Here is a 14,950-nt window from a genome sequence, read left to right on the forward strand (position 1 = left end):
GGGGGCGGCGGGCGGGGGGGGGGGGGGGGGGGGGGGGGGGGGGGGGGAAGATGAGGAGGAGGAGGAGGAGGAGGAGGATGAGGGAGTGAGGGAGTGAGGGGAGAGGAAGGAGAGGCCAGGAGGGAGGTGGGTGTTAGCGGCCGGAGCCCAACGTGCCGCCACCGAAACAAACCCGAAACAGGCTCCCTGAGAGCCGCCGCTGCTCCTGCAGCCCGCCTGGGGCCTTGTGTGGCTCGAAAAGCACTGGAACGTAAATTAAACTTATTTACAGGGACAGGAAGGAGTGGGCAGACGTTGAACCAGTTCCTCAGAACGATGGGCCGAATCCCGTGGTTCAGATCATCTACAGTGAGAAGTGTGAGTTGTAAATATAAGTATTTTCTTCAGGGAAAACATAAGGTGATTAAGTTGTGAATATTTCCTTTTCTTTTCAGGGAGTTTTTATCTGTCCTTAGCACTGTTAAAGCAACACTGGTTCCAGATAATATATTTCTGTGTTTCAGATAATATATTTGCTAGAGCACCTGTCCTGGTAAAAAGAAAGTGATTAGTATTTCATGCGTTCGTTACGGCAGCTGCACGTGATGTTTTCACCAGGCATCTCTGAAGCTGAGTCTCTACATCAGGTGTCAGCAGGCAAAATTTTATTTTAAAATCGTGCAGCTCAAAGACTGTAGCAGGCAGTATGTTTCACACAGTAAGGCATCTTTATCCCACAAGTCGAAGAGACATGTATGAAATTGCTGCATCTGGGGGAATAGTATGGCTAAGCAGCATAAAGCAGATTGTTTGGGGTATTTTTCAGATAGTGTGTTTCAAGATACTCTTGCAGCTTTTCAGTATACCAGTGTCATTAGAGGCTTCAGTCAACAGGCGTATCGTATCTGTATGTAGCTATCATTTTAAGGAGTTGTACTTAAGAATATGCAAAGTAGGAAGTAACTTTATGGGGGTCATTAGCCTTACCCCTTTGTCAGGCCACTTTCTCATACCGTTGGGTAAGATGCTGTTATCTGTCCAGTTCGAGATGTCTATGATTACTTCCGGGCTGTTCTGCAGCGGGATGAGAGAAGTGAAAGAGCTTTCAAGCTAACAGCAGATGCCATTGAGTTAAATGCTGCAAACTACACAGTATGGTAAGTGATCACTAAGATTATTACCCAGGATTATTTCTGTTGTCAGTTGATTGCCAGCCTCTTACATCTCTAACAATTTTCTTAGTATAACTGGGGCACGACTAGCTGAGTGTATGCGGGGGAATACTACAGGCTCCCATTGAGCTTCTAAAGAAAGCCCATGTTCACTATTTTCCATGTCTAGTTTTGATTCACTGGTATTCATTCATTGTGTTTTGAGGATATTACCAAGCAAAGTCAGGATTAGCTATAAAAAGAATTTCACCAGGTAAGTGGTTTAATTTTAAACAACAATGTAACCTTGGAAAAATGGTGAAGATTCCTTCAGGTAACTTCAAGAAGAGGCATAAAAGTATGGCAGTTACGGTTTCGGTGCTAGGTAGCTGTATAATACTAAATAGTACATTTCAAGAAAATCTATCTTGTTAATACGTATACGATGAATAAGCAGTGAATTTCTCATACTCAGAGCAGGGCTTTTTAACTTGTGAATGCCAGCAAATATCCCTTTTATGTTTTTGTTTCGCTATCTTGCATAGAATCAGAAAGCTAACATTATTTCAAGCAGAAAGCCACGGATTCTGCGATGATTAAATTAGTGTGGGTAGACAGAGGTTGACGTGAAACCTAGGATTGCTGTGATTTTAGATAACATATTGTTATAACCAGTCATATTCCAGCCGTCTGCTGTTCAGTAATTGAATGACCTTTGATAGGACTGGGTATGTGGCTCAGTTCTTTGCACTCTTTTAGACTCTGTCTGAAGATCTGCAAAGAAAGGCTCTTTTATGAATTCTAGGAATGTCTGCTGCAGTGTCTGAATGCTTGATTTTTGTACAGGCACTTCCGGAGGGTCCTCCTGCAGTCCTTAGGAAAGGATCTTTATGAGGAACTCAAATATATTACAGCTATTATTGAAGACCAACCAAAGAACTACCAAGTCTGGTAAAACCACATTTTATTTTCAGTTCTTAAAGTTTCTACAGATCTTTTTTTTTTTTTTTAATTCGCTAGAATAAGTTGTGCTAACTGATACTAAAGGTTCTTAAGAGTTGTTTCCTGTGTGTAATACAGTACCAGTAGCAGAGGAGTAAGATGGAGTTGCATCACTGTCACAGCCAAAGTCCTCTTTAGCACTTTGTTCTAAAGTCAATCATGATATGATAAAAAGGTTGTTTTCTTCTAACTAAATTTTTAAGCTGTCAAAATTAGTGACAGAACAATAATGACTGATGAAAATGCAAAAAAAAACATGAGAAAAATAATTATTATTTTTTTCTTACAGTGGCTCTTGGAGTTCATTTACCTATCATAGGGTTTTTCTCAAGGGAGGGGAAATAAAGAAAACAGCAGTGTTACAGGACCACTGAATGGTTAAGGTTGGAAGGGCCCTCTGGGTGTCACCTGGTCCAAACCTACAACACATTGCTTAGGACCACGTCCAAAGAGGGAGACTTCACAACCTCCCTGGGCAGCCTCCATCAGTCACCTGCATAGCACGGAAGTGCTTCCTGATATTCAGACCTCCTGTGCTCCAGTTTGTGCCCATTGCCTCGTCCTGGCACTGGGCACCACTGAAAGCAGACTGGCGCCGTCCTCCTTCTGCCCTCCCTTCAGGTATTGGCAAGAACCCCCCCCCGAGCTTCCTCTTCTCTAGACTGAAGAGCCCCATATCTCTGTCTTTCCTCTTAGGAGAGGAGAGGTGTTACAGTGCCTTGATCATCCTGGTGGCCCTCCACTGGCCTCTTCCTGTTATGTCCATGTCCCTCTTGTATGGGGGAGACCACAGCTGGACACAGCACTCCAGGTGTAGCCTCACCAGTGCTGAGAAGGAAGGGAGGATCACCTCCCACCACCTGCAGGCAATACTTCTTTGCCTAATGCAGCCCAAGACACCTTGAGCCTTCTCTGTAGCTGGGACACATAGCTGGCTGCTGTTCAACTTGGTGTCCACCAGGACCTCCAGGGCCTTTTCTGCAGAGCTGCTTTCCAGCTGGGCAGCCCCAGTGTGCCCTGGTGCCTGGGGCTGTTCCCCCACAAGTGCAGGACTTGCACTTGGAATGATCATCCAGATCATTCCTGGAGATGTTAACCAGGGCTAGACCCAGCCGTGACCCCTGGGGTTCTCCACTCATCACTGGCCTCCAACCAGCCCTTGCACCACTGCTCACCACCCTCTGGCTCCAGTCATTCAGGCAGTTTTCAATCCACCCCGCTGTTTGCTCATCCAGTCCATACTTAACAGCTTGTCTTTGAGGATCCTACGAGCAGGACAGTGTCAAAGGCCTTATGCAAGTCCAGGAAGACAACATCTACTGCTCCTCCCACATCCATCAGGCTGGCTGTGGCTTTATAGAAGCTCGTCCTGTGGGACAGGCCACACTTCCCCTTGGCAGATCCATGCTGATGACTGCTGGTGATTGTCTTCTCTTTTGTGTGTCTGGAAATGCTTTCCAGGATTCAGTCCCCTTCCCAGAGAGGACTCTAAGGCTGACCAGCCTGTAGCTCCCCAGGTCCTCCTGCAAGACAGGAGTGACGTCTCCTCTCCTCCAGTCACCAGGCACTTCTCCCATTTGCCACAAGTGAGCAAAGATTATGGAATGTGGCCTCACAGTGGCATTTGCCAGCTCCCTCAGCACCCATGGGTGCATCCCATCAGGGCACGCCGACTTACATGCCCCCAGTTCGCTCCTGTGTTCCCTGAGCAGATCCTCTCCCACCAGAGGTACATGCTCCCCGCACCAACCTTTCAGCCTGGCCTCTGGGACCAGGGATTACCAAATGCCAGCCCTGCTGGTAAAGACTGAGGCAAAAGCAGCATTCAGTACCTTGGCCTTTTCACTGCCCCATAACCAGGTCTCTCCTTTCATTCATCTGAGGGCCTCTGTTTCCCTCCTATTTGTCACAGGTGGACTTGCAGATTCCTTTCATGTTGCCTTTGACATCCCTGGCCAGACTCAATTCCAATTGGGCCTTAGCTTTCTTATCTCTGCTCCTGGATGCTTGGACAGTGTTCGTTTCCTCCCCCCCCAGGCTACCTGCCTTTACCTCTGTCCTCTGTAGGCTTTGTGTGTTTGAGGTTGGTCAGGAGTTCCTATTCATCCGTGCAGGCGTCCTGGCATTTTTGCCCTCCTTCTCCTTTGTTGGGATGCATCATTCCTGCGGTTGGAGAAGGTGATCCTTGAATATTCATCAGGTTTCTTGTGCCCTTCTTCTCTCCAGGGCCTTATCTCGTGGCACTCTACTAAGTAGATTCTTGAAAAGGACGAAGTCTGCTCTCCTGAAGTCCATGTTTGCAACCTTGCTGCAGATTCTCCTTGCTGCCCTAAGGATCATGAATTCCACTGTTTCCTGGTCACTGCAGCCAAGGCTGCCTTTGACCTTTGCATTCCAAACAAGCCCTTCCTTGTTGATGAGAAAGAAGTCCATCACAGCACCTCTTCTCATAGGCTCCTCTACCACTTAGAGGTGGAAATTATCATCAAAGCATTCCAGGAACCTCTACAACTGTTCATGTCCTTCTGTGGTGTCCTTGTAACAGCTACTGGGTTGGTTGAAGTACCCCAGTGAGAACCAGGGCTTGTGAAAATGAGGCTGCACTTATCCCTCTGTAGAGGGCCTCATCCGGTTGCTCTTTCTGGCCAGGTAGGTTGTAGCAGACCCTGATGTCACCTAGCCCCGTCCTCCCTTTAATCCTAACCCACATACTCTGTCGGCTCCACATCTGTCCCCAAAAAGAGCTCCATGCACTCCAGCTGGTTGTTGACATAGAGAGTGACATCCCCTCCTAGTCTCCTTCCATTTCAACACTTCAGTCATGGGAGCCATCCCACCACATTATTACTAGAAAAAATATGTAGTATGAGAAAAATTAATATTACAGAAGATACTGGCCATGAATGTTAGTGTGGACATGTTACTTCAGGTAAACACCACTTAACTGGAAGGAGGTGACCGGCCAATGTGTTTGTGTGGCTGTAGTATTTATTAATTGTTCAGAATTTGTGACAGTGTAAGTTTGCATTGTGTATTTCTCAGAGACAAGTGAAATGTTTTGGTGTATTTCTTTTAGCTAGCACTTCTTTATGTATGTAGTACAGGTGTTAAATGCTGCTTTAATCCGGACCACACATTCACACAAATTCTTGACTGTTCTAAAAATAGTTTCCTATTCTTATCATCAGGCATCATAGACGAGTGCTGGTAGAGTGGCTGCAGGATCCATCCCAAGAGCTTGAGTTCATAGCTGACATTCTTAACCAGGATGCCAAAAATTACCATGCTTGGCAACACAGACAATGGGTTATTCAGGTATTGTATGCATTGAATTGCTTGTTCTCTAAATAACCTGCTCACCTTGTGCAGTTTTACATCTTAAATGCACCCTGAATTGCATTCTTCACTTTGTTTCTTAAAGCTGAAGGAAAAAACAATTGCATTTTGGGTGGGTGGTAGAGTTCATATATCAACTAGCTTTTAGCAAGCAAGCTCAAAAATATCTGCTACCAGCTGCTTCCTTTTATTTGTGTGAATTCAATGATGAGCTAATACCATTGTGTGTAACTGAATAACATAGCAAATTCTTTGTACACCCTTCCTTATTTTTCTTCGAATTTTGTGTTGATTTCTTTTAAAAAGTCCTTGTATCTAACATTCAGAGAGCTTAGTATGAAGTAGAATGTGTTTTAAAAAATAAAACATTTTCATTGTGGTTTTCTCTCTTCCTTCCCTTTTTGTAGGAGTTCAAGTTATGGGACAGTGAACTGGAATATGTAGACCAGCTTCTGAGGGAGGATGTCAGAAACAACTCTGTTTGGAACCAAAGATACTTTGTAATTTTCAACACCACTGGCTATGATGATCCAGCAGTCCTAGACAGAGAAGTCCAGTTAGTAATACTGTTAATTCCCACATTAAGCATTCTCCATTATATGCAAGCAAATGAACACCTTGACAGGCCTTGACAGCTGTGGGCTTGGGGTTTTTTTGGTTTTAAAGTAGCAGTTGGGCTCCCTCTCATAGATGGTAGATCAAGTGTTAGTGCACATGTAGACGTGTTCGGTGCCACTGACTTGTCAGGTGGCAGTCTATCCTTAACCTTGACAAGCTATTCTCATGAATGTGTTTTCCTACCCTGTTCATCACGGTGAACGCAAAACTTTTGTCTTTTTATGGTCAACTAGTTATAGTGGGTCAGCCTGCAGAAAACCTGTGTCACTGGCAGCACATAAGTTGTGTTGTCCATAATATCTTACATCCTACCCAGAACACTGAGCTAGGAAGCTTGGAAGGAGAGGCACTCGTTGTACTACACTGCTGTTTCAGTAGCATGGTAGCCACAGTGATTTAAAGATAACAGGACAGGGACTCTAGGAAGAGAAATCATGTTTATGAAGACTTTGCTGCTAGAAACAGAAAGGAGATTTCAGGGTTACGTGTTCAGCACAAAGACAGTATCCTGTATAAGCTGGCTAATTTTAAGGAAACAAGCTTTGGAAACTCTTCCAAAGTGGTATGTTTGTGACTGAAAACAAATCGAGCTTCTAGCCATTTGTGCTATTACAGGTGATAAGGGAAGCCTTCTTGTTCATTTGCACATCTCAGGCTGCTGATCAGGGTTGGTGATTATGAGATGCTTGTCTAAATTGAGGGAGACATGAGAACAAGTAGTGAAACTTTTTTTTGAGTTATTCTGTAGAAGAAGTACTGAGGCTGTGAATAGGTCAATTGGTATGTCATTGATAGAGGATCCCACCTTCCACCACCTTTCATGGTTGTCTTAGAAAACCAATGTAAGTTTTACTTCTTTTCCATTTTATAACATTATTGCAAATTAATGAGTCTGAACTCTTTCCATAACTTAGGTTTGGATGTTTCCAGACCTAATCTTTTCTCTGTGAAGGTCAGAGCTGCCCTCTTCCTTTGATCTGTATACAAGCAGATACATAACATGATGGTATAACAAGGTGATGCTATGACCAAGATAATCTTAATTGGATATCAACTTAAGAATCAGACTAAGATTAAGACTTCCCAAGGGTCTTTATAAAACAGTAGCTGGGCTACTTGTTGCTTGATAAACTCAGTCCTTGTGGTAGTGACTGCAGAAGTGTAAAAAAAAAAAGTGTATATATATGTATATATAGATAAGTGTATATATATATATACAAAATATATGTTGTTGATTTTTTTCAGTAGTGCTTATAGAACTGTTTATCGGTATCTGCTGTCCCTAAAAGTCAGCTGAACACCTGGCAATGCTGTGGGAAAGGCAGTAGGTAGAGGCTGTTTTGTGAAGATGAAACATGGCTTTGCAATTGTATGGCCAGTGCCTATTCTTGCTTTGTTCTTAGTGGAGTTACCTAACTGATATTCTAACAGAACCTGCACCAGAAGGCTCTGAGCTGCAAGCTCAGGCTGCCCTTTCTGTGGTGCTTGCTTAGATGTAGCCTCTTAACAGAAGTTGTGCAAATAGGTACAGAACCATACAATATCCAGTGATATTAAAATATATCACTGTTTGTTTCTGTTATCCCAGCCCTTTTCAGCCCCTTGTCATTTGAATTCAGACTTGATGAACATAAAGACACAAGTTAGTAATTTAGCATACCAGGAGAGTATTTGATGTTTGTTAGCATTAACACTCATTAGTTTGAGAGCTATTTTGTTAATGTATAAAATACAACAAACAGAAACACTTCAGTATTTAAAACAGTTCCAGTAATATCTGCCTCTTTGAGGCCTGTGGTGATTATATTGCAAGACATTTTTGATCGGTAAACTAGGTGAGGTGATCTGCAAAAAGATTATGAAATACAGACAGGAGGGATATGCTTGGGAGTATCTGAGCACATTCAGACAATTTCTAACAGAATTGTTAGTGTCTGCATTCATGACCTGTTTTCTTTTTCTCACAGATACACTCTTGAGATGATCACAGCAGTACCACATAATGAGAGTGCTTGGAACTATTTAAAAGGGTGAGCAGCCTTTGTGGGAGAGAGTTTCTGTGAAAGGAAGGTGCCTTGAACTGTATGACTCCTCATGTCTTGTGTCTGTCTCTTCACCGGAAGAAGTTTGTTGCTATTCATTCTAGGGTTGTGTGCTTAAAACCACAGGCAAAACCCCCACAAGGGTATGATACATAATTTCTCTGTAACTTTCTACTAAGTTTCTGGCCTTCTAGTTCATGTTGGAGGATTGCAAGGATTTTTGAGTAGACCTGTAATTTTATTGGCTCCAGAGCGTAGAGCAGAAAGTAACAAGCATGCTTTCAGTGTACTTTCTGTTGAGTTGAGCATAACTATACTAGCTTACTACAACAATAAGCTATATTATTGCTGCATTATAATTACACTGCCTACCTACTGCCTTGCTCATATTTGTTCCTTTGTTGCAAAACTGATCTCCCAATAAAGGAGTCCTAACTAAACCATAATTCTTCACAGAGGATGTCATAGCATTGTGTTTGAAGTCTATTGGCCTCTGTTTCAGGATTCTACAGGATCGTGGTCTTTCTAAGTATCCAAATCTGCTAGAACAACTGTTGAGTTTACAGCCCAGCCACAGTTCACCCTATCTGATTGCCTTTCTTGTGGACATCTATGAAGATATGCTTGAAAACCAGTGTGAAAACAAGGAAGAAACACTAAACAAGGCATTAGAGGTATGTTTGCAGAGCTTGGGTTTGCTTTCAGGGGTGCTGTCTATTGCTCTCATTTTATATTCAGTCAAAATGGATTAGTTTTTGTAAATGGAACGGGTCACTTGTTAATCACAGCAGCACTGTGAAGAGTTGGACACAAGGGTCTTGTTTATTTATCTATAAATAGTAACTCACCAGTTACTAAATCACTATAATTTTTCTTCACCAGGTAGTAAAGGAAGGTTTCTAATATCACCTGCTGAAGAAGATAAATGTTTGAATACGAGGAGTTTCCAATGCTGGCTTTGTAGCATAAACTCTTTCTTTTTAATCTGTAGGTTAGGGAATTTTGTTCTCATGCTATCTATATTTGGATGCTCAAGCTCCCTTTGCACTTCTTAGTTATTTCTAAGACAAATGATGGAATTAGCTTTAAACAGCAGATGCTAGGAGTGTCAGTAAGGAGTGTTGGGCACCATTCATCATAGAGAATAAATGACTTCTAGCAATGTTTTTTATCTCACTTCATATTTGGGGAATGCAGTGGCTTGCAGTGTAGTTTGTTTTTTTTTTTTTTAAGAATGCTTTTTTCACTCACTTTGGGACAGATTGGAACTCAGTGTGATTAGAGCTGCAGTTCTTGCCTGGAGTCTCCGTGTTCCAACATCGTTCTCTCTAAACAATTTTGCCTTGTCGTATTTCAAGACCAGAGTCTACATAAATGTAGCTGTACCTCCCAGATTCATGTCCCTTAATACTATTTCACTGAGTTTGGTTTCTTCATATATTCAGGCATTGAAGCTGCTATTTCTGCACTTTGGTTCACTAAGAGAGACAATGTCATCTGCACAGTAAGGGAACTGACCAGAATGTTTGTGGGTAGTGTTCACACCATATGTATTTTATACATCATGTCCTGGGAGTAGGGTTGACCCAGTTGTTCTCCCAGATGAGAATAAAACAAAAGTCAGAACATGTACCTTTATAGCACCAGCTCTAACAAGTTGTGGGAGGGGGTCACTGACTTGAATTGAGAACCCTTTCAGGAGAGTCTGCTGAGAGAAAAGCCAACAAAATATCTCCCGTCAGCTCATCTGGAGTACTGGAAAATCAAAAGTAGTGTTCCTTCATTTTTTTGAATCAAGTGATTTATAGCCTACAGTTTTGTCAAGGGACGCTGTATTATGCTGTAGGCTGAATAGTCTGATAGATGCAAGCCATAGGCACAGGAAGCAGTGACAGAGGATGCAGTAGCAACTGAAATAGGACTGGAGATTTTTGTGCACTGTCAGGCTGATTAACTGCTCTTTGGAGCTGGCATCAATTTAAACTCATTGTACTTCAGCAAAAACAAACAAAAAAACCCTTGTGAATAAAACAGTATTGCTAAAAAGTATCTATAAAACAGTATTACTAAAAAGTATCTATAAGACTGACCTATCCTTCAATTGTATTTTATAAAGATAATTAAGCTTTTGGTATAACACTGCAATCTCTCAATTTTCTTTCTTAGCTCTGTGAAATTCTGGCTAAAGAAAAAGACACCATCCGAAAGGAGTACTGGAGATACATTGGAAGGTCCCTTAAGAACAAGCACAGCTCCGGTGCTGAACAGAGCACGCTGACAGACAAGCAGCAGTAACTGAACTTGGAAGAAGCAGTGTTAAGCTCTCTACCTGTTGTAAAAGAGTACTAAGCAGAGGACATCGCCTAGTGTAAAAGCCAGTGTAGTATTCCCCTGGCCAAAGAGGTATTGCTGCAATGAAGGAGAAGTGCAGAGCGCAGTGTTATCTCTTGGGTCACTGCTGCTACTGGTGATAGATAGCTCTGGTGCAGCAGAGAAATGTAATTAAGGCTTAATTATTTAAATGTACCAAATACAGGATTTATTTCATAATAGGAAATATATAAAGCTATATGTGCTATTTATAAAGCACTAAACCAATTTCTCACATCTAGGCTTATCCACTTGGTGTTCCTAACAGCCATATCAGGTGCTGCAGTAATGACTGCAAGTAACACTAGGTGTAGATGGTATAAAGTAACCTGCTTCAGATTAGTGCAAGTAGGTGCTCTCATTGCCTCTTGTGGGTGCAGCTGTGCAGCACTGGCAGCATGTGCTATTGCATGCAACTAACACCAACTGTCATTTTGAATAAAAACGGATAACTTAAAGCGTTTGTCTGAAATTTTTAGTTATTTTTTTCACCTTTGAATGTGCATCGTTCTTCTCAGATGCTAGTAGAGATAACAATAGAATATCCCCTTTAGGTACACTGGACTCTATTGCATCAATGTGTCTTTTGCACTAGTGTATTCTTATCACAGTAATTTTAAATATGCTAGATGTATTCGAGGTATCCTTGAATTCTTGTCTGCAGAGTCATGAAGAATGGTTTGGGGACCCAAAGATTTGCTTAGTTTTTCTTGAAATTCTGTCAGACAACTGAAAATCTGAAATTTTTGTTTTGGTTCGGTGTTGGTTGTGGGTGGGTGTTCTGTTGTTTTGTTGTTTCTTGTTTTGTGTGTGTGTGTTGGTGGTGAGTGGTTTTTGTTTTCATCCTTTGTAATAAGAGAAGTCTGAAGTCATGCATCAGAAGTGGTTGTAGCTAAATGGTTATGCTATGTATCTTTACTCGGCTGGAAGGGAAGGAACACTTTTTGTAGACCTCTGCATTAAATGCCTCGACCTTGTTGTTTCTGTAGGTTTTTCGTGTCTTTTCCATGCAAATATTCAGCCAAAAAATACTTTTCCTTGCAGTTGTGAAAGATGTAAGATACCTGAAATACAGAACTGTAACGGGGATGTGTACCTGTACAGAAGCTGTACCTACCCAGTTTTCAGTAAATGACTGTTGTAAACTTTGTTCTTAGCATAGTCTGCTTGTCTGATATGCAGTATTTTCTTGCAAGTTATCATACAAGGAACAAGTAACAGTATTTATTCCATAATATGAACAGTCTTTCTGATACTAATTGTTAAAAGCTGCTGCCATAATTAAACAATGGTGGAGATTATTTCAGAAGCGTGAAATATGTCGATTCTCTGTATTCTTCAGATTTAAAACTACTCACATGGAATTTAGTACATACAATCCATATACTACTTTTAATGTCTTGCCACTTTTCCAGAAGTAGAGAAAGCATTTTTGTCATGACACATGAATGTTAAAAGTGAACAAGAGCTTCAGACTTCAAGATCTATCTGCCATATATATATATTTACCAGCTGAAGTTCCAGCATAAAACAAAAAATGTATGTTTCTACTCAGATAAATTGTTCCTAACAGAAACTACACTGTTTGTAATATTACTTAGGCAGAAGTATGTTCAAGGACTTCAGGGCAAAGTAATGTATTTGCCATTAACAGTCGAGAAAGCTCACAGAGGTACAACACAAATGCAACCATTAAAGTAAACATCATCAATCAAGAGGGAACGGAGAATTGGTTTTGTCTCTGCATATGATGTTACTGAGTTCCCACAGTTTTTATAAACACAGTTTGGTAATGAGTAAGGCAGAGGATTCTTTTTAGATACCAGCATGAGTTTCAGACAAAATAATTAATCTAATGTAAGAAGATGAACCGTGTCTGCTGGGATGGTATTTCCACACGTGACCCCTTGTGTCTGACAAAAGAGCTTAGATACAGCCATTATTGTGGTTCTCTGTCAGTACAGTGGGGTGCTCTGGCAGGTCTCTTAGATTGGTATCTTACAGCGTGGTCAACTTCTGGCCTTCTCATTCATGAAAATGATTTCTAGAAGTAATCAGTGAGCTGTCATTATCTGGTGACAATGTTAACAGCGTTTTATACTAGTTATACAAGCAAGCATCCTCTTCTCTGATAGCTAATTTTACCAAAAGAGGAATAATCAGATATGCACTCCAAAAATGTACTGTAAGAGAAAAAAAAATCTTGGCTCAAGTAAAAAGCACATGATAAATCATGCAAGTGCTAAGAGACTAGGCGAGAGTCCAGTTAAAAAAAAAAAAAAAAAAAAAAAAAAGGCAGTGCATTTAGCAGAAATATTTGGTGTGTTTTCGTTTTACTTTTTTTTTCTTTCTAATGTTTGTGTTTATTCTCATTCTGACTGTAAGGCCAGCTCTAAAATTCTTTTCAAAAGACACCTTGGTTCTATTGTTGCCAACCACACTCAGAAATACTGAGCTGTCAAAGCTGTGAAAATGACAGGCCACCCAGCCAGCTTGCAACTGCAGCTACCCAGCCTTTAATTTTAAAAATGTCTGAGGCAGAATCTTTCTCATAGAAGTGAGAGCTTGACAAAGCGTATAAGCTATAGAGAGCAGGAAGTGTTAGATGACTAACCAATCGGCATTGCTACGCACTGCTGCGTCAGGACAAACAAAACTGCTTTATCCTAAAGGTTTGTCTGTACAAGAAAACTTACTGTTGTAACTGATTGTATGTAGTGGTGTGACTCTTGTGTACTGAATTTTACTACTGAAGAGTTGTGTCAATGAAAAAAATTATTGGTACAACCGTCCCTTGTAAATCTGTGTTATTGGAACCTCAAGTGAAATACGGAGAACTATTAAAGCATGTGAAATAATTTCTTATGCCTACTTTCATCAGAGGCTGTTGTTATTATTGCCTTGGTCTAGCTGTGTCTATCTGTCTAAGCTCTCATAGACTTGCATCTTACTGTCTGTGCAATTTGGCTGACAAAACATTGTGCAATTCCTTCCTAATCTATTCAATACAAAGCCACCTCAACTAGCACAAAACACATTATCAGTTGCTGTCTAGCTGTGCTGAGACAGATTAGGAGCACGCTCTTCTGCTGGATCTTCTGTGGGAGCGATACTCTTCTCCAGCAGGGAAGCAGTAAGGTTTCTAATCACTCCAGCCATGTGAAACACTTCTGTCCACGCACTAGCACGCAATTCATACAGTGCAGTGGTGACAATGGGCTTGTGGAGAGCTGTGTCCCTACAAGAGTGCAAAAAGGTTTAAAGCTGCTGTGGCTTTTAGAACAAAGGGGTAAAGAAACAATGTGATCTGATGGTGTGGGATCACACAAAGGCTTTGCAAATGCTGGTGTGACTTGGCTATGTGCAGATTCGAATAGGCAGTGGAGACACTGCAGCTGCAGTTTTTCTGCCCCGTGCATGTGAATGAAGAGAGAATATCTTTATTAACGCCTTGAGCCACATGTCGCAGATGTTGTCACAGATACAGCCTGGTGGGTGCAACTCGATGAAAAATGTTCCTCAGCTGAGCCCATGTCCTTTCCTGAACATCTGTGTCTTGTGCAATTGTTGGCATTCTGGGATATGCCTTTGCATTTTCCATTTAAGTCTCCAGTTTTGTTGGTGATTCCCCTGCATCCTTTTGGGTGGCAGCAGGTTTCCCTAGTATATCTTCTGCTGAGCATAGGTTGTTTTGGAAAACCTGGGTAAGCCAACGTTTGGCTGAGTTTTGGCAATCCCGCAAATGTGGCAGTACAGCTTTTTACTTTTATTCCAGACATTAAATATCCTGCAGTGCTTAATTTTTCTTGTAAGTGACCATATCTATTAAGTACCTCAACTTGAAAATACTTTATCTCCCTGCAAGGCTGCACTGGCAGGCTTTGGGTACAATGCATTCTAACAGCAAAGGGTACAAAATTGCGTTTGAACATAACATCTATATCACTTCTGTTCTATAACAGGTCTTTCCCAGAATCCCAGGCAGTTTGTACTGGTGTGATTCAGGTCATGAATAACACCGCTGTTTTAGAGGACTCTGTGTACGTTTAGGTAAGTACAGTTTGTATAGGTGTCTATTCAAGGCAGATGAACAGCGGATGAAATCTCTGAAGTAGAGAATGGAAATCAGTAGACGCCCAGCTGTTTGTTTCCACAATAGGTTATCTAATGCTTAAATGTTCAAAAAAGGATGGTCTGTACCTAGCAGAAGTCACAATGTAAAAGTGACATGGTCATATTCTCTATTCATTTCTTCTCTGCTCTTAGTATCTTTTCATTTCAGTGCATCAGTTGGCTTAACAACATACCGTCCTTCAGACACAAGACATTTTGAAAATAAGGAGCCTATTTCTGGACCAGAAATGATGCTGTTGACACTGCTGGGAGAGGAACAGTTCTACAGATTCCGTGCCTCCTTGTGCCTGCTCTTGAGAAGAAAAAAGAAAGAAAGGA

The 14,950-nt window shown here is 41.5% G+C and overlaps 1 protein-coding gene across 1 annotated transcript in view; it reads left to right on the forward strand.

Moving 5' to 3' along the window:
- FNTA (farnesyltransferase, CAAX box, alpha) overlaps positions 1-13,364 on the forward strand; it is a 17,093-nt gene extending 3,729 nt beyond the window's left edge. The window contains exons 4-11 of the mRNA XM_035309954.1: positions 272-357; positions 1,022-1,136; positions 1,977-2,081; positions 5,321-5,447; positions 5,876-6,024; positions 8,054-8,116; positions 8,631-8,802; positions 10,295-13,364. Coding sequence (XP_035165845.1) covers positions 272-357; positions 1,022-1,136; positions 1,977-2,081; positions 5,321-5,447; positions 5,876-6,024; positions 8,054-8,116; positions 8,631-8,802; positions 10,295-10,423 — 946 coding nt within the window. The 3' untranslated portion in view covers positions 10,424-13,364. The remainder of the gene's footprint in view (positions 1-271; positions 358-1,021; positions 1,137-1,976; positions 2,082-5,320; positions 5,448-5,875; positions 6,025-8,053; positions 8,117-8,630; positions 8,803-10,294) is intronic.
- Positions 13,365-14,950: the final 1,586 nt, after the last annotated feature.

Source organism: Oxyura jamaicensis, chromosome Z (genome assembly GCF_011077185.1).
Source record: "Oxyura jamaicensis isolate SHBP4307 breed ruddy duck chromosome Z, BPBGC_Ojam_1.0, whole genome shotgun sequence".
Lineage (NCBI taxonomy): Eukaryota > Metazoa > Chordata > Aves > Anseriformes > Anatidae > Oxyura > Oxyura jamaicensis.